Here is a 22,505-nt window from a genome sequence, read left to right as displayed (position 1 = left end):
TATCTCCTTGCTCAGATGTTTCTCCTCTCCCACAGATTCAGCATACCTGCTCATGATACTGCAGAGGAGCGTAAAATTTTGCCAAAACCAAAGCCAAGACTTCCTGTCCCGCTGCCTGCATCACATAAGGTAGTGTGGGCACAGCCTCTGTGCTTTGTTTCCTTATTCCTTCACACAGGGGCTCCACAGGCTGCCTGCCCCTGTGCCTGCGCTCAAATAAAATACATTCTTCCAGTCTTGCCATTTGACATACGCTGATAGCATTTGTTTTCCATTCAGAGATCCAGTATACATGATGTCTCCTCCTCAGAGAGTGACACAGGAACAAGTCCATTTGTGGCTGCACCAAACAGCCTGCATTTATCTAAAAAAGGTAAGGTTTTTGTTCAGTGAGCCATTGGTACTTTTGTTATTCAACATCAAACACTGAGAGATTAGATGCTTTTTTGTGTATGTACAAATCAATAACAAAGAATATTTGTTACCTTGCCATGCAAGAACAGGCCGCCAACATTTGTATGCGTTATGGCCAAGGCAGCAGGGACCAAGAAAATAAAATACAATTACTAAAACTTCTCCTGGCTCTCAGTATGTTTTAAACTGAGTGCTTGGCTCACAATTCCTTAACCCACAGATCCAAGTCACCTTCTTTTTTCTGCCTTGAATGTATAGTGTATTTTTGGTACATAGCAAATAGCCAGTAGGAAAGCTGTCAAACTGAAAGCAAAGCTGCAAACAAATCACCAGCTCACAGCAGCAATTTAGAGCTCAGTGGATTTTTTCCATGTCCTGATGCAGTAAGAAGGGCTGGCATTTTCAGGGCTTTCTTTAGGGGGAAGGGGGCTTGCTAGAGTCTCAGAATGGGGAAGAGTTAGGAACATATTGATTGTTTCTGGAAACTCCCCCTGGCTTCTCTTTGAGAAGCTGCAGCCCAGACTTTCCAGGGAAATACAATGTGATGGGATGGGACAGGCTGTGAGCATTTGTTGTCGTTGTAGGTCATGGAGTATCTCCATTGCACACCAAGCTTTCAGAGGATTCTGTGCCTCAGCCCAGCGGTGCAGCTGGAGCAGAAGCTGTTGATGGGGCCGCTGGCACCACAATGGGGCCAAAAACTCCACCCGAAGAAACTTATACTCCCAGCAAGATACCAGTTAAGAGGAAACCAAGCAGAACTTTCCCCAGATCCGAGCAGTTTGGGAACCACGTGGGGCTGGCAGAGAGCAGCCTTGCAAAGAGAGAGCTGCTGGCAAGCCCCAGACCACTGACTCCAGAGGGGGAGAGCAGCCAGGCTGTGAAGCAAGGAGTGAACTATACAATCTCATCGATGAGTAACAAAGAGGAGGATATCGGTCTCGATCGTGAACACTTCAAGAACTTGAAGAACTTCTGGGAGAAGGGGGCAGACTCTGTGAAGGTGGGAAACACGTCGGAGGACCCGAACTCTGTGGAAGCAGATGGTAGGCAGTTCAAGCTGTGCCGCTCGCTCTCCGTGCAGTCTGGGCAAGGCCAGGACAGCGAAGAAAAGCCTGACACCTTCATCAAAACAAGAACCCCCTACAAAAGGACAATAACCTTGTCTTCTGGTGAAGAAGAACCAAGCTATGTAGCCCCTGCAAGGAAGGGCTCAGTTTCCATCGTTCCTAGGTCCACATATGCCAAGAGCAAAGGTGGCCTGGTTACAAGAAGTGACTCGCTGAGTGAAAGCAATGGGAAGCCACCGATGCCAGAAGAAGAGAAGATGGCACAGCACTGCGCCAAGAAATCCAGATTGCCTGTGCGTGCGCCTTCCGTCAAAATCAAGTCGCCTACCAAAGAAGTGTCTGGCAGCACGTTGGAGCCAGAGACGCCCACGGACGAGTTGATGGTGGCAGAAGAGCGCAAGCACGCACCGAAATCCCTGGCGAGCAGGGTGCAGATACTCATCGAGCCTGTGCTTACAGATGGTGAAAGCGATGATGAGAAAGAGGAAAAATCTGATTTGGGCACTCATGACAACATGGAAATAAATGGAGAGCTACCTGAGGAAAAAATGTGTGAGTCGTCAGACAAGGCAACAGCCGGTGAAGCAGCCGCAGAGAGAGAAGCTGTTCAGGGAACAGACTCGGCTGTTTACTCAGGTACTGAGGGCTGTAACCACACCCTGTGAAATCCCAATAGAGAGTCATCCCTAAGCCTGTTTTCTTCCCTGGCCCTTCTGCATTTTGCACATTTTCTTCATTTGTCCATTTATCCTATATTGCAATTTGTACAGAGTTAGTGTGTGTGGAATATGTTTAGCAGCAGCTCTGGAAACAAATCTTGTGTAGCACAGTGTGAGTGTAAAAGGTGACAGCACCCTGTTCCCCTGCCTTCCCCCCTGCTTCCAGCCCTCAGCCTTACCAGCCAGCACCTCAGCTTGGGACAGCCCTCTGTTTCTTTAGCACTACCTACAACAGGTCATGGGAACTTACTTTATTTCACTCTCTGGGAAGACTGTACTTTCTTCAAATGTGAGGCTGGAAAAATTCTTTGTCCTTGTAGAGATAAGTCTGACACAAATAGAAGAAACAAAATGTGAAGGAAAATGTTTAATAAATACTTGAGCTGTTATGCTACTTTGGTACAGCAATGTTTCAATTACGTTTTGGGTCTTTTGGGAATCCACAAGCGAATTTGGATATTAAACTGCAACCATAGTGGGCTGAACACAGAGTCTGATCTTTCTGGCTTCTGATACCATGGTGGTGTCAATAGAGTCACCACTTCATCGGTCTCTCTCTGGGTTTGACAGGCTCTTGTAGTGAATGTTAGTATGAGCAAAAGTTATTGTTAATTGCAATTCATTTTACATGTGGGCTCTGGTTGCCCACGGCTTCGCTGTCTGCCGAGCAAAGACCTAGGAAGAGAGAGCTTGCTATCCTCTTTTTTTTAGATTTCCTGTCCTCATGTACCCGGATAAGACCTATTTGAGAGGATTTTCCATAGACTCATCTGATTTTGATTTTTAACTCTGTCATTTCATGGTTTATTTCCTACCTGTCAACATTTCTATGAAAATCCTGACTTGCGTTTCAGGTAAACATAAACGTTTCCTTTCTGTACCAGAGCGTTCTTATATTTCTCAGGATTTTTGCCTTATTACTGCGTTCATTTCAGGTTGATAGTAAAAGCTGGCTGTGTTGCACTGGAAGCTCTTTGCAAGGGCTGGTCTGTTTTAGGGACTGGGCTAACCCAGTGTTTACATTTCCCATCATAGTGTGAAGAGTTTTTCTCAGGGAGAAACATTAAAGTGCCCTGATGGTTTGAAAGCAGCCCTGTGCAACGTAACTGCAACGTGCTCTGAGCAGAGTGAACAAGTCAGGGGAGGCACACACACACACGTGCTTGTTGACACACTGCCCCTTTGTGTTTATTTACCATGTTGATTTGGCTTTTCATGTATTCCAGAGGAAGATGGGGATCATTCTCCTGCTGCTCAGGCACTGGCCCGAGCAAATAGCATTAATCTTGCAAAGAGCATGGTGAACATTTACACAACAACAGAGAGTGAGTAACACCTTTTTTTCTCCTTTTTGGTTTACATTCCCTGAAGGTAACATATTATACCGAGTTCTGCATCCCTGGTGCTTTTGTGCATATACCAGAAAAGGAAAATGATATATTGTTTCATCATCAAATTAGAGAGCCTATAGTGCCTAAAATGAAATTCAGGGCCAGGAAATTGCAGCTAGATGGATGGTATATTACTCAGTGTCTTCAGCAAAAAACACGGGGGCTTCAAAGGGTTGTCAAGAAGCTCTCCTCTTCCCTCGGCAAGTACTGCTCTGTTGTACAGGGCAGTGTTCTACGAGGTGGAAATGTGAGCATGTTTGGTTTCTTTGACAAGGAGGCAGATCTGTATGGGCTTAGTCTAAATTAAATTTACACAAAGTGGTGCAAACAAGATACACATCCTTAGGCTAATAAGTTAATTAAATTAGCCACTAGAGGGAGTTTGCACACTCCCACACGTTGAGCGAAAACACATTGGAAATAGCTTTAAGAGGTTAGCTGGCAGTTTTTGTTTTGGGGAGGGGCAACTTCAATGGCAGATGACAGAGGTGGGGCAAGTGAGTGGAACTCCAGGGCGTCCCACAAGCTTTTCCTCCTTCCTTATGCCCTTAAACAAACCTGTGACTTTCTTATATTTTCCTCACTCTGTGACAAGCTATCTTGATGCCTTTTTTTGTTTGTACCTGCAGCATACAATAAACCTCATTTGATACCTCATCAGTTTCTTGAACCTGAAAGAGTCAAAGACCTGAGCAGATCCTCTCCTCTCCTGTTGTCTGAGGTAGGCTAGGTGCCAGAAATGGCTGGAATAATGTTCACAGCATCTCTGTCAGTTTCATGAGAGTGTTTCTCCCGAACACTGACAGTACTTGCTTTAGAGCATGCCCTGGTTATGCCATAAATAAATCAGAAAAACCTTAAGAAAAAAGCCCCCAATAACCTGAACCAACCCTTCTATCCTGGACGAGTTTTAGTATTTCCCTGTCTCAAACCACCCTCTCCTTCCCAAGAACCCAGGCTCTGTTTGGAGGCAGTTAATGATGACGTTCGCTGCCGGTCGGAGGGAATGCCTCTGGGGAGACTCCCTGCATTCTCCTCCGCTCTCCTAACCTGATCGCTGCTTAATGGGACTCTGCTGAGCTATTGGTTTTTCTCTGTAGTGTTGCAAAGTGCTCATACGGCAGAGCTTTAAGATGCTTGTTATTTTCTGAGCAGACTGAATCAGACACGGCTTCAGAAATCAGCTTCCAGTTTAACAAGCACAAAAAGACGCCTAGCATTGGCAGCCACTCGTCCGACATGGCATCTGTCTCTTCGGTAGGTATTTAATGCGCACATCTCGCTAGATAGGGTTTCTCAGTCAGATGCAGTGATGCTGCATTTAGGCTGATAATGATGATGTGGCCCCCGGAGCATCCTGTTGGTTTCTGCATGGTACGTTATTAAAAGAACGGTGATGGTTAATTACTTACTTACGTTAAAGGAGTATCTCCAGGTACCATCTCAAATTAGAGACCCTCTGGATCATTGTTAGACAAATTCACAGTAAGTGATAGCCCCCACTCTGAAGTGGGGGTGCTCTGAAGGCTGGCAGCGTGCAGAAGAGAGGGGGAGCTTTTTCTAGGTGGGCAGGTGAGACACACAGCTATTGAGTGACATGTTTGTGGTCCAGCTCCAAGAGAGCTGGGATGGCAGACGAGTGCCCTCTGCAAGCTCATCCTTCACTGTATCAGCAAATTCGAGCTGCAGCACAAGAGCATGATTTAGAGCTTCAACTTCTAAGGAAAGCTGAAAAGAACTAAGAGTGTTTAGTTGAGCATTTTTAAAACATTCCTTAGAGACAGTGGTTTGGGGGGACGCTGCTTAAATATGCTTGAATTTGCTGTATTACTGTTAGAGCTTTCTCCAAGGTGTATATGTGAGATTTGAAGAATATATTTGAAGCAAAGCTGGTAGGGAAAGGTCATGAATGTAGATAAAGATGATAAAAATATCCTTAAACATTAGGGCACATGAGTCCTTCTCCTAGTCTGGAGAGTCTGGGAGCCATAAATGGGCCTTTTGTGTCCAAGTCATACAGGTATTCTTGAAAATCTCACTCAGGATTCCCTGGTGGGGTATGTTGTTGGGATGGTCTGTGCAGCTCCAAGGACTGAGAGGGAGATGCTTAGCAGGTTCCTGTAGGATATAGTGGTAAGACGTTCAGAACCAAAGGAAGTAGGGGAAGACAGAGAAGAATTGAGTTAATTACTAGGAAAGTTGTTTGATAAATGTTCATGGCTGTACCACAGAAAAGTGCCAAGGGGGTTAATTATTTGCTTTGTCAACAGCATTAGCTTTCATGTTATCCCTTCAGGAATCTTCAGTGATTAGTGCAACAGAAAATTCTCTCATCTTTCTGGAGCTGTTTTGTTTCTGCTTCATCGCTTTCTACCAGTGAAAGGCAAAACCTTGAAAAAGAACTCCAAGGCCTATGAGGAAATGCAGTTTGTTCTGGGAAAGCACATGACTCTTGGGTGCCTGCCTCCCGATTTATACCTGTAGAAACATCATTTTGCTGTGCCTTTGTGGCAAGTAGATGAACACAGGCTGCCTCTGGTGGGACAGTGGCTCTTCAGGACAGGGGTTATATGTATTTCTGTTCTGTCCAGCTCCATACACGTTGTGAGCAAGCAACAAGATAGTTTTCCTATATTTCTAGTCTGATATGGTTCTTACTAACCTATTTTAAGTATTGGTTGAGAATTGTGTGACTATATCTACCAGAAATAATATGTTCATGTACAGGTAGTTCAAGTTCAGTTGTCTCAATATATTTCTTGCTCAGTGATGAGACTGGATCAGGATAGCAGCTGTTTGTACTGTAAGCATAGGGAAAGGGAAAACATTTGTGTGCCTCCCCCCCAGTAATATTTGACTGCTTCTCAAAGTCATGGGGTTTAGAGGTGAAAAATCTTCTGCGTTTATTGAACATTCAGGAAAATAGTGCTTCTAAGTCGTGGTCTAGGATAGCACATCCTTATGAGACCCTTATTCAGGTTCCCTTTCCCTTGCTTGTTCAAGTACAGCTACAGATGCGTACCGTTTCTGTGCCAAGGACACCACACTACACAAGGTCTGAAATTGCAGATTATTTCTCTGGGAATGCACTTTTCAGATGGTCATTTTTGTCCAGAAACCAAGTCAGGAGGGTGCCTGTGTCATTGGCACTGACCTTGCTCTTCCACCTGGCAGGTGAGTGGCAGCGTGCTCAGTGTCTACAGTGGCGATTTTGGGAGTGTGGATGCCCAAGGTACCGTGGAGTTTGCTCTAGACTATGATGAGAAGAACCGAGAGTTCCAGGTTCATGTGTCCCAGTGCAGGGACTTGGCTGTTGTGGATGAGAAGAAAGGCAGATCTGACCCGTGAGTGATGCTTTGATGCCATGTGACTTCTACGTTGCTAAATTTTTTGTTCTAGAGGATTTCTTTTCTTATGCTTTCTCTTTTTAAAAGCCATGGTTTCTTCCTTCCTTCAGACTTCTGGTGCATGCTTACTGCTGGGACTTTCCTAGCTGATGGTTCTGGAGCCATTGGCATCAATAAATATGTTGCCACAGACATAAATTTGAACAGATTGAGACAGCTTTGATCACTACCAACAGTTCCTGTTATCACTGGAATATGTTCTTTCTGCATCCATGTGAATCTTGATCTCCTCATGGTGAATACACTTTGGTAATAACGCTGGTGATGCAGACACATCTATATGAAAAGAAAGTCTGTGAAGAAGTGCTGTTAGGGGCACAATGGTAGTTGTACAGTGGTTTGTGATCTCTGCTTTGAAAGATGATGAAAAGGGGCTTGAATTTGAACTCCGAGAGAGAGACTTAAAGACATTTCACCTTTTTCCTCCTCTCTGATTTCACCCTGATTTTGAATGCACAGAGATGATATAGTTATGAGCATTTCAGAAAATGGACGTATGGCCTTGTTGGCTTCCCATATTGCCTAGGCAGCTGCCTGTTCTGAATGTTGGTGGCATCCACCCATCCCCAGTTCTGTTTATAACTTCACATGCAAACCAAGTTAATATCCTAGTTCTCTATTAGTTTTGCCTTCAAAGATTCAACTCCAGGTCTTCTGTTCCCATGTCACCATTCACAAGTGTTGCCTGCTTATTAGAGCTTGGTGATACAGAACAATATCCAGCTCAAGTTTGTTTTCCAGGTATGTTAAAACTTACCTGCTCCCAGACAAAGCTAGAATGGGAAAGAGGAAGACTTCAGTGAAGAAGAGGACAGTGAATCCCATTTACAATGAGGTGTTACGGGTAAGACCAAATATATGCTCTGAAAACCCGTGTTGTAGCAGGCAGCTGTACCAGGTCAGGCCTGGAAAGATCCTGCCTTTGTGGCCAGGCTTCTTCACCTGCCCCCCACCAGCATTGTGTTGCTCTTCCCTGGGGTTTGTGAGGGCAGAGATGTTAAAGGTTTCTCTGCACCCATCTGTGTGGCACCCAAGATATCAAAACACATAGTGATCTTTGGATGAGATGGGAACCTGCAGCCTGTGCTGTCTTCAGCCAGAGCAAGGAGTGTTCTTCTTCCCTGGTGTGCAGTCACAAGGTATGGGACTAGTAAGAAAGGTTTTTGTTATGTCATCTTACTCATCAAAGCCTAGAGGGTTATTTAACAATGCCTGGGCCTGTGTTAATGATTCTTGAAAGACTATGGGTTTTGCCCTGTGATGAACAGAGCACTAGGTTTCCCTGTCCTCAGCAGAAAAAGCTTTGTCAGGGTAGTAGTATTGCTGCAGGACAAAAAAAGAGGTGTTCAGAGCAGAGCTAGTCCGTTAGCACATGTGTGGAGTGGGTTTGAGTGTCTCACTCAGAGCTTATTCAAGCTTTTGAGTAGTTTATTTCCGACTGTGAAAGAAGCAGAAGAAAAATTTGAACCACCTGACTTCTCTTTCCTCCTCTAGTATAAAATAGAGAAAATGGTATTGCTGATCCAGAAATTAAATCTCTCTGTTTGGCACAATGACCCACTGGGACGTAACAGTTTCTTGGGAGAGATCGAAATCGACTTGGCCAGCTGGGACTGGAGCAACAGGAAACTCAACTGGTACCCACTGAAGCCCCGAGTAAGTGCACCTCAACTGCAGTCCCTCCCCCTAGCCCAGCCCTGAAGCCTTTAGGGGGTGGCAGAAGTCCTTCCTGACTCCCCTGAGGTCTTTGGGGGGTGTGGTGGAGCAGAACAGCCTGAATTGTACCTAGGGAAGTGCAGTAAAACACCCACAAGCCCTGGACACGTTAGTGCAGTATTCAGTGCCCTGAGCTCAGGCCTTCTTGCATCTTATTTGGTGACTGATCTGCAGGGACACTTTCATAAATGTGATCTGACACTAATCAACAGAAACTCTGACATGACTTTGCCTCTCTCTCTACTCACATAAAGACCATCCCTTAAAAATAGACAGCAGAGTACTAGGTGATGCAGTTGAAGATGCCTTGAGAGGTAAATATTCAGGTGCCACTTTTTGTAAAGCCTGTTCTGCTTCCTGCGTGCTTCTGGGTTCAGTGGTCTGATTGGAGATCCCTTTTCAGAAAATAAAGGACGTTTGTCTTTCAGAACTAAGATGCTTAACTATGTCGGGCAACATGTCTGGAAGAGCAGCCTTGCTCTGAATCCTCAGGCTGTTGCTTATGAGGGGCTGAATTTGAGAACAAAGCCACAAAGAGAGGAGCTGCCCTGAGAACGGGCTGCCCCAGCCATGCAAAATCTGGGTTTGTCCATTTGTGCCACTCCACTGAACTCAAAAGCTGTTTGCCTTGCTATGTTTATACAATCCCTCATTTAGTCAATCGTAACTCTTTCTATTTCAGAGCCTTTCTGCTGTTAACGGTGTGGATCATCGAGGAGTGATGAATTTGTCTATTAAGTATGTCCCTCCAGGAAGCCTAGGTAAAATGTGTTTCATGCCTTGAGAAGTATTGCCCATATGCAGGCACACCACTTGCAATGCCTCATCTGCTTGAGGGCTGGCTAAAGAGTAATCTCATTAGAGCAAGATCTTAGAGATCAAGCACAAAGGCACAACGAGCAGTGCTTGATAGCGCTTTCTGCAGCCTACATCTGATTTTCACATCTGGTTTTATCGGGGAGTGTTGAGGAGAGAGGAAGGGCTGAAGAACCTCAAACTCGTCAGCTGTTGTGAGCACTGTGGGGTGCTGTGGTGTGGTGACAGCAACACACAGCCCCGCTTACAGTGGGGCAGGCACAAGGTTGGGTTTGCCCAGTAGTTCCTTCTCCTCAAAGCAGCACCAGCACGTTGTAGGGCTGGTAATAGTGTTGGGGCACCCAGGTAGAAGGGTGCAGAGCTCCTGAGGGAGTGAGTGCACAGAGAAGTCATGTTGCTGCACCCTCAGGTCCCTGGAGATGAAGCCTGTCATTTTGCAAGCTGTTGTAAGGACTGGCCATGACAGTGTTTCTCTTCTCCTAAATGGCAGGTCCCAAGAATCCTCCCTCTGGTGAAGTTCACATTTGGGTCAAAGATGTCAAGGACCTGCTGCAGTTGCGTCCTTCTGGAGTTGACTCCTTTGTGAAATGGTAAGTGCATGAGAATGGTCTTGGCTTTGGTCCTGGGATTGTGCCTCCACAAAACAGTATGTTTTCTTCTTTTTTTCTCAGGGTCCCCTACTTGTGCTTCCTTACTGTAAAGCCTTCAGGTTGCTTTGGGCTCCGTAGGAGAGAATTGCCCTTGTTATTAACTTGTGGCCAAATTTGGAAAATCCTTGCTGTGATAAAGCTCTTGGTCAGTCACTGGCTGTGACTCACTCAGTGATTTGCTTCAGTAATATCTGAGTGAGAGGAGTACGTGGGGCCTGTGCCTCGGCCCAGTGTGTTCACATGAAGTTGTGAATTTCACCTTGATATGGGCTTGCGTGCAAAGTTTGGGAATTTGTTAGGGATTTGCCAGGACTGACATACAGACAGCTGGATCCTGCTTTCATCTTCTCCAGAATTTAATGTGTGCATGTTTTCTGCAGCCTGCAACATCAGTTCTGCCTGTTATAGGGCAGAGGGTGCTGCAAATATATTAAAAAAAAATAGTCTTTTAAGGGGATTTTAAGATTTGGTTTTAAAAGTTTGCTGCTTAAGAAGCCTAACTGACCATTTTGACGTGCCCTCTTGGCCATCAAAGTGCTGAAAAATTTGTGAAAATAGAAATATGACATTTTTATTGTAAAATGTGAGTTTGCAAAAAAGGTTTGCCAAAAGCAGGAAATTTTAAGCATGTACCCCCTTTTCTGAAAATTTTTGCTTTTCAAATGGATTTTCTTGGAAAAGAAAAGCTTCATCTGGGAATTAGGAACATTTCACATTAAATCCATGGAGATTTCTTATCTAGAGACCCAATTCCTCCTTTCTTCAGAACTGAGGCTTCTTTAGACGGAGAAACTTTGTAGGAGCAATTCAAACCTCAGGTGATATTTTATCCTACATGCTGTATTTTTTCTTCTCTCAAAGCTATGTGCTTCCAGACACCAGTAAGAAGAGTTATCAAAAGACCCGAGTCATAAAGAGAGACACAAACCCTGTTTTCAATCACACTATTGTATATGACGGCTTTCATACAGAGGATCTAAAGGATGCTTGTGTTGAACTGACTGTGTGGGATCATGAAAAACTTACCAACCATTTCCTTGGAGGAATCAGGCTGGGCCTCGGGACAGGTAAGTAATTTCCTTTACCTCAAATGACTACTGTTAACCATATTGCTGAGCCACAAGGTACAATGTGAAGTTGCAGAGCATTTTCCCGTTGGGGAGAACAAGGGATGGAGGGTCTAGGTAATTGGTGAGAATCTTGGTGCTTGCGATGTGTTTGGGATGGAGGGGGCCCTGGTACCATGATAGCAGTCCTCTATACCCACATTTTCTGCCAACATCAGCTCTGAGGTCTGGCCATCCTCAAGAATCTTGTTGGGTCCATCAGAGAACTTTTAGGCTGTTACAGGAAAACAGACTGCATTACACATCAACATTTTATTGCTGCTTCTCCCAGGGAAGAGTGCTCAGAGATGAAGACAACTTGAATGCCATGTGGGACAGCACCACCTGGTGACTCTGTCCTCATCACCTTCTCCCTTGAAATGCTTTAGTAGCAGAAATAACTAATATTTGAAAAACAGGGTGAGCTGTGCTAGTTGATCTGAGCCCAATATTATTTTCCGTGGCAGGTTATGTTTAGGGTTCTTGCATTTTGTGGCTTTTACATTGACTTAATTCTGAACTCTGCTGTAAAATGGAGGTCATTAGCAGAAGAATAGGTGTTTAGGGTGCAACTTGCTGAGGGGAAGTCAGCACCTTTCATGTTAAGGCACTGCCTGCAACAGTTCCATCCCATTGAGTATTTTTGCATGGAGCAGAAGCTCTTTATGTAGCTCCCAACATTGTAGTTCTCTTGTTCTTTTCAGGTTTGAGCTATGGCATCTCTGTGGACTGGATGGACTCCACGCAAGAGGAGGTGGCCTTTTGGCAGGAGATGATGTCGGCTGCCAATGAATGGATTGAGGGATTGCTGCCACTGCGCTCACTGGCAGGGAGGAAAAAACTGAAATAACATACTATTCTGCAGTAGAAGGGCTGAGTGTGTTCATTGCAATTAGGAACCTTCCTGCACCAAGGTGATCGAGACCATCTACGGGGCTGGCAAGTGACAGGTTAATAAGGCAACTGATGGACAGCACTTTGGAGTGTTAAATGTTAAGTACTAATTAATTCCCTGACAAAGGACATGGAAGATGCCAAACTGAGGCTATACTTGATTTTTACCGAGAAGAAACTTAGTTTGCCTTTTTATTTAATCATTTATATTCTGTATCTTTGCATTGCATTAAGCTCTGGAAACAGTGGCAAAAGGAAAAGGAGATATAGATATTTTTATTTTTTTACTGTTTCTTGTGCCTATTTTTTTTTCTGTGCAGAGATGTAGTTGTACTAAAGCAGCAGTGTGGTATTATTCATATTCCCCTGCAAGTGGTACACTTTGTACTTGATGTAGAATTGCTCCAAGTCACCAGCAGCACAGGCTGAGAATGGGAGCTTTGCATTTGTCGCTGGTGATAACTCGTCTCTAACGTGAGGAAAATTGAGATCCAAGGTGAGTCTAAAGAAAGACAGGACTATTTGAAGCAGAAAATGGATCAACCTGAGGAGGATAACAATGAAGAATTCAATGTATTAATTTCTTTCTGCTTTAATATGAAAGAGAGAAGTGATGCAGCTAGTGTGGGATTTTGCAGCCAGGGGCTGTTTTCTTAGCTTTCCCACGGTGACCTCAGGCACGTTTCTCTATGAAAGGACAGTTTCAGTGCAATATAAACTAAAGCGCTTGCCCAAATGGAAAATGTGGTTACATTGCCAACGGGCCTAATCGCACCTTTGAAATGCCTTGTGTGCAAAACATTTCAATATGAAATAATGATGTAGGAAACTGTCTCGTGTTAGGCTGGCACAACGGGTCAGGAAAGAAAGGTCAAAAGCACACTGGGACGCAGGAGATGTTGGGAGCTGTTGGGAGAGGTAAGTAGGGAGTGAATGAACGCAAAGGGTGACTGGGGTGGTGTCCAGCCTCTGCACACCCTGCTCCCCGTCTGCTCTCCCTTTCTCCTGGTGCCTGTCAGCACGTTGTCTGGGGCTGGAATTTCCTTCTTGCCAGTGGCTTGCAAGGACTTTGCATCTGGCACATTGGCCGTGGCAGAGTGGCGGTGTGAATGCATTTTGAAATGCAGCTTTGTAATTTCTATTTTGGATGTACATATTGTGATTAAATAGAATGTTTTTCTTTAGTCATCAACTGGTGTCCTTGTACCTATTTTTAGCATGATCTAAGTAACAAAAAAGCAAGCAAAAGAGGTGTTAAATTTTGTCATGTCAAAATGAAACATTTTTGCCCAAGGGCAGGTGAAGTGTCATGGAGAAATATTTTTTGAAGCTATCCTACCCTAGATTTTGGCTCTGTGAATATTTTCATATTCTTCTTTAATGTATTGATTTTATTTAACTCAAGCTCAGCATAAATTTTGAGCTTAGCAAGGATGGTTGTGAATAACTGAATGGAAAAATGTACACTTAAAATAACAAGACTTTTTCATGAAATGAAGACATTTGGGAGATAATCAGCGGCTTTTATGGGAAAATATAAAGATGACAGTTTTGAAATTGGAAAAAGATAATACTTGAAAATGTACCAGTTATAGTACTGAAAACACTAAGAGAAAGAGTCTGTAGAGCAACAGAATTAATGACTATCTAATGAAGGAACTGATATATATGTAGCATGTCAGCCCAAAGATACTTTGCATGGGCTCCATCCTGGCATGTTTTGTTCACCAAGGTTTGGTTATTTATTGCCTTTGTGGGATAAAATAACAATATTGAGCCCAAAACGAGAGTTTTAAAATTATTATCTTTATCTGTTTAGGTGCTAAACATGTGAATATTTATGCATACATATAACTTACCTGCTACCAGGACCCCTGCTCACCAGTGCAATGGCTTGTTGCAGGGAGGGTACCCACAGGACTCCTCCTCTCACCCCGAGTGCTTCCTTACCTTCTCTCCATCGCAAAAATTGAGTCATCCCACCTCTTCCTCCTCCTCATCCTTCTCCTCCTCCTCACGTGTGGTATTAGCACATGAGTTTGTGACGACGTTGCCAAAGCTGCTGTTTGCGTCAATGGAGCTGGAAATGTTTGTGTTGGTGTTTCAGCAAATTAGCATCTTTTTCATTGGTGGTGCTAATAGGCTAAAAAGGGTGTCAGTGGGCCGGTTTCATCCCAGCACGGTTGCTTTTATGAACTTGGCCCAGGACTTTGTGAACAGACTATTTTTGCATTCAGATTCCGTTGAGGATTTTTGTTAATCTTTTGGTGACTTGTTTATTTAAATTAAGCCCTGATTAAGTTAAGAAGCTTTCTTTGCCATTTAATAGTTTATCAGAGAAAAAGATTATGCTGCCAAACCACACGCACATTTGAACACAGCTGTATTTGAGGTAGTAAAATTTGCTGCCTGTGAATGCTGCATCTAACAGAGACTTGGGCCCATAGGCATGTGCTGATGGTAACATGGGTTGGGTGGTAACTGGTCAAAAAAAAAGGAAAAAACAAATGGAAAGTAAGACTTCATGCATGTAGTAAATGTGGTTTTTAAGTCTCTCATTTCCCTGAGTATGAGCATGTGGGTACCAGTGTCGCAGCGGGGGCTGACTGCAGCCACCGAGCTCTTGCTGGAGACAGGAGTGACCCCGGGCTCTGAGCGGGCCCAGGCAATGTGAGGTTACAGGCACTGTCCCCAAAACATGAAATACAAACCTCAGCATCTACAGCTGGGCACCTGCTTTCCACAAGTGTTCTGCATTTGAGCATGAATGTGCTTCCTTTGAGTTTGTGCCTTATTTATATAACTTTTTTTCAGGAACCTTCCAAGCAAAAAAAAAGGAGAGAAAGCAAGAGTCTGGAAAGCATTTCTGCCCCATCAGGCAAATAAAATCTGTGGCCTGTGTCAAACTGTTCATATTACAGGTATCAGAAACTATTGAAAAGAGCTTAGAAACTCAAAAGAAGAGAAAGAAAGAATTGTTGAATCTTGAGCAACATCCAGTGAATGAGTGTCTCGGAGGAGATGGAAAAGAGGTGGTTGAATTAATTATCCATTACTAAATATTTGCTCAGCTTTATCCTTCACCAAGACAGGAAAAAAAATTGAAGTACTATGGAGATTCAGGGAGAAAATTGCACTGGCTAAATAAACCCATGTAATATGTGATCTGTTAAAATAAGAAATGCTCTATTTTCGCAGGCGTGTTGAATTAAGTCAAAAAATGTATCAAATAGACTGGTGTATAAAAACTGAGTAAATAAACACATGTTAGTTCCTGATAACTAAAAGTGAGCATATTCAGCACCAAGTTGGATTGTTTTAGCTGGCTGTTTTGGACTTTAGTATCTTTCATGGCTTAATCCTTTTTCTTTTCCACCTGCCTACTTTCCACCCCTCAGGTGTCCAGGTCATCTGCTGTTACTGTTAAAATGGATGCCCAGGAGATGTCCCTCTTGAGTGCTGTCACAAAGGTTGTTGGAAGACATTGAGAAGCTCACTGTAAAGCACCATGCAAAAGCATGTTTGCAAAGACACCATAAGGTAAGTGTTACTGGAGCTGTGCTGCTTTTGGCAGCATCACTGCTGCTCAAGGTCCTGCTGACCTGCGGAAAGCTCTTGGAACAAAAGTCCCTTCCCATGGGGTCAGACAGGAGCAGCCACTTTTTTCCAGGGGCGGCACTTTTGGGGATGCTCCCTGTACTGGTGGCTGTGCCACAAGGAGCAGCTCTCCCAGTGCGGGTCAGGGTGAAGTTTGTGGGGCCACAGGAGGATTCTTGAGTGTGTTTTGGTACTGCAGTACCAGCTCCTGGCCGATTGTGAGCAGTAGATGGCTGATTTGTAGCAATGAGGTTTGAGCAAGAGCAAGCAACTCTGAGGTGGCCTTTCCCACTTTTGGGGTGGTGGCCAGCTTTTCCCACCCTTCTGAACACATTGGTTGGTTGGAGGTTGCTGAGTCAGCTCAGAGCAGCACAGAAACTGAGCATTGGCCTCCAGGAGGCCTATGGAGAAATTACGATTAATGGCTTGTATGAGATCTTTTTCTTCCGAGAGAGGGATGGACATGGTGAAGAGCTGGAAGTGTCTCCTCCAGGAGCCCTACAGAAGTTCAGCAGCCCTAGACTGGTTTTGCTTTTGCATTAGTTTTCCATGTACTCAGCTGAAATGCTGCATGTCAGATAGTGAAATCTGAATGAAGTTGGGTGAAGGTGTCTGCTGGCAGTGTCCTGCAAGGAGTGAAAAAATGACAAACAGGAGCAGGGTCTGAGCTTGCCAGGCTTGCTGGTCACACCAGGGTCATGCTGGAGGGCTCGGTTAGCATCCCTGCTGGAGAGGGGCTGGTGGTGGTGCAGTCATTTCCCTGCAAGCCACCTGGCGTAGGTACTTAAGCAGGGAGATATTTGCTTTTTAAAATGCTGTAAAATTGTAGTATGGCTGGACTTGTCTCTGGGCTGTGGTGACCCAAACTAGCTAAGCCAGCCCTGCTTTAATAGATTGTTTTAGGAGGAAAGGAATGAATCCTGAGTATGAAGGCACTTCTGCTGGTCAGTTTTCCTTTTTTTTCCAGGACTGCAGCCAGAGTTTAGCAAAATACTTGGCATTCTGTATTTTGTATGGAAAATATACAGCACCGAGGAAAGGAATGAATCCTGAGTATGAAGGCACTTCTGCTGGTCAGTTTTCCTTTTTTTTCCAGGACTGCAGCCAGAGTTTAGCAAAATACTTGGCATTCTGTATTTTGTATGGGAAATATACAGAGCCACAGTCCTACCCCCTGCAGCACCTTAAAGACCTGCACAAATAGTCCTCAACAGGCATTGCAGCTTCTGATAAAAAGGCATGTGTTTAGTGGTGTTGAACAGCGCAAGTGTATTTTGCATTTTCTTATTCTGCAGACCTGCCTGTGCTGCTGCTAAATTTGAGACACTACCAGTAGGAACAGAAATCAGATTTCATGCATCTAACAACCCGTAATGCCATCCTGCTAGTTATTAACAATCCAAAGTAGCTCTTGAGCTGTAGGCAAGCAGTCTGAGCTCTGGACTTGGAGGGGAAGCTAAGGAGCTGTTTTCTGGCAGCGTAAGTAGCTCAGACACCCGCTCTGTAGGAAGAAAAATCACAATAACCTCTTTTCCTCTCCTCCTCTCTCTCCCACTCACCATTACTAATTTATCCTGATTGTAATGGCTTCTATTTGCTCTAAGCGGATCTTGTTCCCTTCCTGGGAAGACTTGAACAGCTACAAGGACATAATATTCCCAGTGGAGAATCTGTTCTTGGATTCAGGCAGACTCAGGCAGACTCAAGCTCTTGATGGGAGCCCCCCTTTTTCGACTGGCCAACCCATATCCATTTTAATGTGATCATGATCTGAAATAAGACACTGGGAGCTGCATCTGGAGTAAACTATCCCATGGTGATGAGCTGACGTTTAATTTATTGTCACAGGGAAACGTTTTGTAAATGTTTTACATCTCTTCAAAAACCCACCTGACTCTTGCTCCATGGGGCTGGAGGCTATGTTGTGTGGGTGCTGTGTGGCACCAGAGGGTGGCCCTGTCACTTGCAGGGATGCAGGGACAAGTTTATCCCCTGTGCACATCCACCCATGTGGATCACACTGTATGAGAGTTTAATCTTCCTTGTCTGTTCAGGCTGCAAAGCAAATGCTAACACTGCCCTGGGGCGCTGGTTTTGACTCGAAAGGCCTCTCTGGTTATTTTGAAGTTTCTCTGCGTTTGTGTCTCTCCCACATTCTCCCACTGGCACAGATCCTGACTGGCTTTGCAGCCTGGTCACTCTGGTGGTGGTAAACTCCTTGGGAGCAGGCAGAGCCTCCTGCTCAGGGGATGGGGCAATTCAAGCTGTCTGAGGCAGGGCAGCTGCTCTGTGCTGGACCCCTCCTTCCACTATGGCCAAGGGAGTGAGCGGTAGTGGTGGAGGATGGTTCATCCCATCAAGCTGAGTGGGATAAATAGCTCTAAAGATGTTCCTGTTGGCTACAGAAGGAGCCTGGGCACCTTGTGTAGGAGAGACATTTAGGTAATTTGTCCCTATATTACAGGGCATCATTAATGAGACAGCCAGCATCACTCAGCCATGACTATATTTATCAAACCTGTGTCTGCTCTACTGCTTTTGATTTGATCCCAGTGTGACACTGGGGGACCAGTGGTACCTCTGCAGGATTGCAACCCTGGGACCCCAGCCAGGATGGCTTGGAGCTGCCATACTGGTCTGCAGTATTCCATTGCGGATTGCAACCCTGGGACCCCAGCCAGGATGCTTGGAGCTGCCATACCGGTCTGCAATATTCCATTGCTCACTAAAAACGTTTTGCAGACAGGTTGGCGTTTGGGGAGGGGGGTTAGACAAATTTCCTGGGGACAGAGGCTGCCAGTCTGCCACAGAAGTCACCACTACAAAAGGCTCCTGAGCCCAGCCAAAAGCCAAGGTGGGACAGAAGTTTCACCATGTGCCTCCTGGCATTCAGCCCTGCCTGTGCTTCCCTCCTGCTACTGCTGTTGGAGGCTCTAAGGCTGTCACCTGGTCACAAAGTCCTAAATTACGCTCCCAGTGCCTGCTGTCAGCTGGGCTGTCAGTTTCTGAGCACCATGTGGTGCCCTTGGCTTTACGCTTGTCTGCACCACCCTGACTAACTGTGGGCATCAGATAAATAATAAACATTAATTCGCTTAATACCTTCCCTCCGTCCTGGGTTTTACAGTGGCACGCATCAGCTAGCAGGTTATGGGTGTGATCTGTCAACAGTGTCATCTCTCTCTGTGTCACAGCTCCTGGACAGGCCTAATTTAACAGTGATGTTTTTTGGAACCAGCTAATAAATAGCTATAGCTGGATAACGTGTGGTTATCTAGCCCCGTTCTCAGAACTCCCACTACCCTGGTGTGTGGCCCTTGCTGCTTTCAGTAAGTAGTGGGTCTCTGGCCTGTTTGGTAGTGTACACTCGCGGGGCTCTGCTTGTGTGCTGTTTCTCTCTGCCGTGATGAGTAGCCCCATTGCAAGTGGGGCTGGGATATAAGACCTGTGAGAGCCAGGGGTGTCAGCCTGTGGGTCCAGGTGCTCTGTTTCACTGTTGTGTTGCGGTCGCTGCACCTTCCCAGGCTGGGCACGGGCCATCTCAGGCAGCTCCCGTGCAGCCAGCCCCGCAGCGAGGGATTGTGTCTGATTGATTGTTTTTTGTATCCTTGGAAACTGAAAGGGCATTAAAATTGCATGGTGTGTGCAGTGCTGATGCACTCTGCTCCTCACAGTGCTGCCATGGGCTTGGAGATGGCGTCAGCCTCCGGCTGCCAGCTACGGGGTGTAAAGGGCACTGGCTGGTTTTGGAGAAAAACTAAACTACAACTGGATGACAAAGTATTTAGAGGGAAGAACCTCTGACCCCTAGCCATCCCTGACCATGGCTCAGCACCTTCTCTGTGGCCCAGCCACAGTGAGCCTGGGCCTCACAGCAGAGAGCTCCTGCCCGAGAGGAGCTGCCTGCCTTCAAACATCCCAGCCCAGCCCCAGCCAGGCTCTTAATGCAGGGTTGCATGGCAGCAGTTCCTGCTGTTCAGAGCACATGTGGCACTCACCGCCCGCCAGCATGTAATGGGTTGGAACTGGGCTCTTAAAAGCCCCCCCTAAGCATGTGTTTAGGGCTTCATCATCTAACGCTAAAAGGAAGTTCATGTACTTGCTCTGGGATAGAGACTATGGGCAGCGCAGAGTAGCAAGGGAGTTGTTCTCCAGCCCTTGCCCCCTTTTGTCCCAGCTTTCCCGCCTCAAAATAAATTTCCTAAATAAGAAAACATCCAGTGGTGGTGTGTGAATGTTTTTCACCTTGTGCAGGAGCTGCAGGCACAGGCGACCCTGGGGAAGGGCTTTAACCCCCGTTTGGCTGTACGCAGTGCAGGGCTGTACAGCGGTGCTGCCTGCACGGAGCTGGGATGGACCCATGGGGGCTGCCAGCAGACGCAAGAGCTCAGCCTGAGTGCGCCAGTTCAGCCATACCCTCACCCATGCTGGGGTCATTTTCAGGCAGCTCTACCCCTGTTTGAGAATGAAGAGGTTCCTCTGGACTCACTCCCGGCCCCAGGGGAAGGAGCCGGGAAGGGCTGCCCCTAATCCCGGGCTGCTGACAGCCTGTGGGGGCTGCACCGTCGGAGAACACACTCCTGTGGCTTCTCACCAGCACCCGCTGCCCTGTCCCCAGCCAGCAAACCTGCTTTTGCATCAAATCTAGGTTACTCTCTGCCTCTCGCTTTCAACACACCAGATTTTCCATTTGCTAAAACGGTACCAGAACAAAGGCTCTCCCAGGATCTCATTTTCTCCTACCTTCTCAGTTGCTGCTAATTAATATCGTGGCTGCCTAGTCACGCAGCGTGTGTTCATCTATATGCATGTGTTCAGGGAAGATGAAAATAATATCTGCATCACGGGATCCTGCGGGCTTATTTGCTGGGAAAAACGGGTCCCTGACGCTCCAGGAATTCCTCTAGTTCCGACAGCATCTGCTGGGCACCAGCCCACCCCTTGGGGCTCTCCTTGGCTCCTCACAGCCAGGGTGCTTCGACTGCTCCCAGATGTAGTTCATGCTGCTGCTATCAGATGTCCACCAGCGCAGGAGATGCTGGTGATGGTCAATTTGCAGGGTGTCTTTCTGAGCACCTTATGCTGCTGGAGCACGGTCAGACCTACGGAAGATGGGGAATGTGGACGATGGTGTGTGCGTGAGTGCATGGGGAAGAGGGGAAAACACGTGAGGAGAAACCACAGTCTGTTGTGGGCTTGAACTAATGGGCATCGGACGCTCAGAAATCATACGATAAAGTGCAACAGATCCCCACAAAGCATCGCTGGCAATGAGTCACTGGGTAATGCACTGCTAACTCAGATTTATAGGTTTAATATTTTTCTGTTGCCGTGCAGAGTGCCTCATCAGTTTTCTTTCCTGTCCTGAGGTACGTTAAAATAAGATCTTTTGGGGTTGTTATTTTTTAATAAATATATTGTATTTCAAAGAATATTGAAAAAAATTCCTCGTCATTTATACCTCAAGACTCGAAACGGTCTCTTTAATGTCCTAGTCCAATTTACAAGCTGGCTAACTAGCTCATACCTATATAAATGTCCTTTTTTTGAGTATCTAATGAATATAATATCCACCATGAATGTGTTTAATTTCATTAGTGGTCACGCAGAAGGAGCTCTTTTTAATGAAACCATCTTTATTTAAAAAAAAAAACCCAACAACAACACTTTTGTAAGTTTTAAATAAGAAAACGCATCAATAGTCCTCTTTTCCAATATCTGACTTAATGCACACATTTTAGTCACCGTTTTTAATAATACACATGCTCGTTTTCCCTTCCAGAGATCAAAACTCCGCTCTGGCAAGTGCTGAGCAGGCAGGCGCTCGAGCTCGGCCGCACCCCACGGAGCCAGGCGAGCACAGCCCCGTGCCACCAGTTTGGGACAGGCTGAGTCTGGGGACATCCTGGTCCGAGCCGGGACTGGCACTGCCAGGTATGTGTACAGGCTGCCTTCACTGCCGCTCAGGGTCCTGAGCACTGTGCTGCGTCTGCCGAGCCCCGAACCCACTCCGGCCGAGAGAGGGAAAATGGGCTCATTAAGGTTTGTGGTATTTAAGTTGCTGGGTATTTAATGTCTGTATTCATTTTTGAGACAGTACACACATCATATATATATGTACACACACACACACATACATAAATGTGTTTGTGCAGGCAGATGTGGTGGGTTTCATGAGTCTGTCAGTACGACACCTTACCATTACCTTTGTCCCTTTGCAGACCGGGCTGACATGGCGCAGGTGACCCAGGGCAGCGCTGGACCATCTCCAAACCTGCCAGGAGCACCTGGGCTCCCCCCCCCGCGTTAGATGTCAACGGAAGCGAAGCCCCCAACACAGTGGTGAGGATCTCTCTAGAAATTAGACTCGGATTTAAAATACATAAAGGTGTTTTGTGCCCTGCTCAACTCCCCCCTCGCCCCTGGCGGGAAAGGCCAGACTCGGCCTGCGCCCCTTACCCTTGGGCTCCGCCTGGCACCCCTGCTCCCCTTGGCCCTGCGCTCCGCACGGCCCCCCTCTGCACCCGGCTCCCTCAGCCGCCGGGGACCCCCTTTGCACCCGGCTCCCCTCAGCCGCCGGGGACCCCCTCAGCCGCGTGTCCCCTCAGCCCCCGGAGCTCCGCTCAGCCGCGGTCTCCCCCCGGCCGCCCCGCACGGTCCCGCCCCGCCCCGCCCCGCACGGCTCCCGCAGCCGCCGCGTTTCGGGGGTGGCGGCTCCTCCCGGC

General features: G+C 46.3%; 2 protein-coding genes across 7 annotated transcripts in view; both read left to right on the top strand.

The window, feature by feature from the left end:
- LOC106895584 (synaptotagmin-like protein 2) overlaps positions 1 to 22,279 on the top strand; it is a 38,413-nt gene extending 16,134 nt beyond the window's left edge. For 4 of the 6 annotated variants that reach the window (XM_014955028.1, XM_014955030.1, XM_014955031.1 and 1 more), the window contains 13 exons: positions 36 to 129; positions 280 to 373; positions 999 to 2,120; positions 3,430 to 3,528; positions 4,224 to 4,315; positions 4,750 to 4,851; positions 6,769 to 6,938; positions 7,743 to 7,845; positions 8,496 to 8,657; positions 9,400 to 9,478; positions 10,024 to 10,123; positions 11,045 to 11,250; positions 11,994 to 14,369. In XM_014955028.1, the coding sequence (XP_014810514.1) occupies positions 36 to 129; positions 280 to 373; positions 999 to 2,120; positions 3,430 to 3,528; positions 4,224 to 4,315; positions 4,750 to 4,851; positions 6,769 to 6,938; positions 7,743 to 7,845; positions 8,496 to 8,657; positions 9,400 to 9,478; positions 10,024 to 10,123; positions 11,045 to 11,250; positions 11,994 to 12,139 (2,569 nt within the window). In that variant the 3' untranslated portion in view covers positions 12,140 to 14,369. Of the gene's footprint in view, positions 1 to 35; positions 130 to 279; positions 374 to 998; positions 2,121 to 3,429; positions 3,529 to 4,223; positions 4,316 to 4,749; positions 4,852 to 6,768; positions 6,939 to 7,742; positions 7,846 to 8,495; positions 8,658 to 9,399; positions 9,479 to 10,023; positions 10,124 to 11,044; positions 11,251 to 11,993; positions 14,370 to 15,581; positions 15,724 to 21,562; positions 21,945 to 22,001 lie in introns of those variants that run through there. The other 2 variants (XR_001413450.1, XR_001413449.1) reach the window with 2 other exon arrangements.
- Positions 20,892 to 22,505, top strand: part of RAB39B (RAB39B, member RAS oncogene family) — a 7,426-nt gene continuing 5,812 nt past the window's right edge. Inside the window, exon 1 of the mRNA XM_014954923.1 lies at positions 20,892 to 20,918. Coding sequence (XP_014810409.1) covers positions 20,892 to 20,918 — 27 coding nt within the window. The remainder of the gene's footprint in view (positions 20,919 to 22,505) is intronic.

This window comes from Calidris pugnax, unplaced genomic scaffold (genome assembly GCF_001431845.1).
Source record: "Calidris pugnax isolate Ruff unplaced genomic scaffold, ASM143184v1 scaffold38, whole genome shotgun sequence".
NCBI lineage: Eukaryota > Metazoa > Chordata > Aves > Charadriiformes > Scolopacidae > Calidris > Calidris pugnax.
This window is presented reverse-complemented; position numbering and strand designations above follow the sequence as displayed.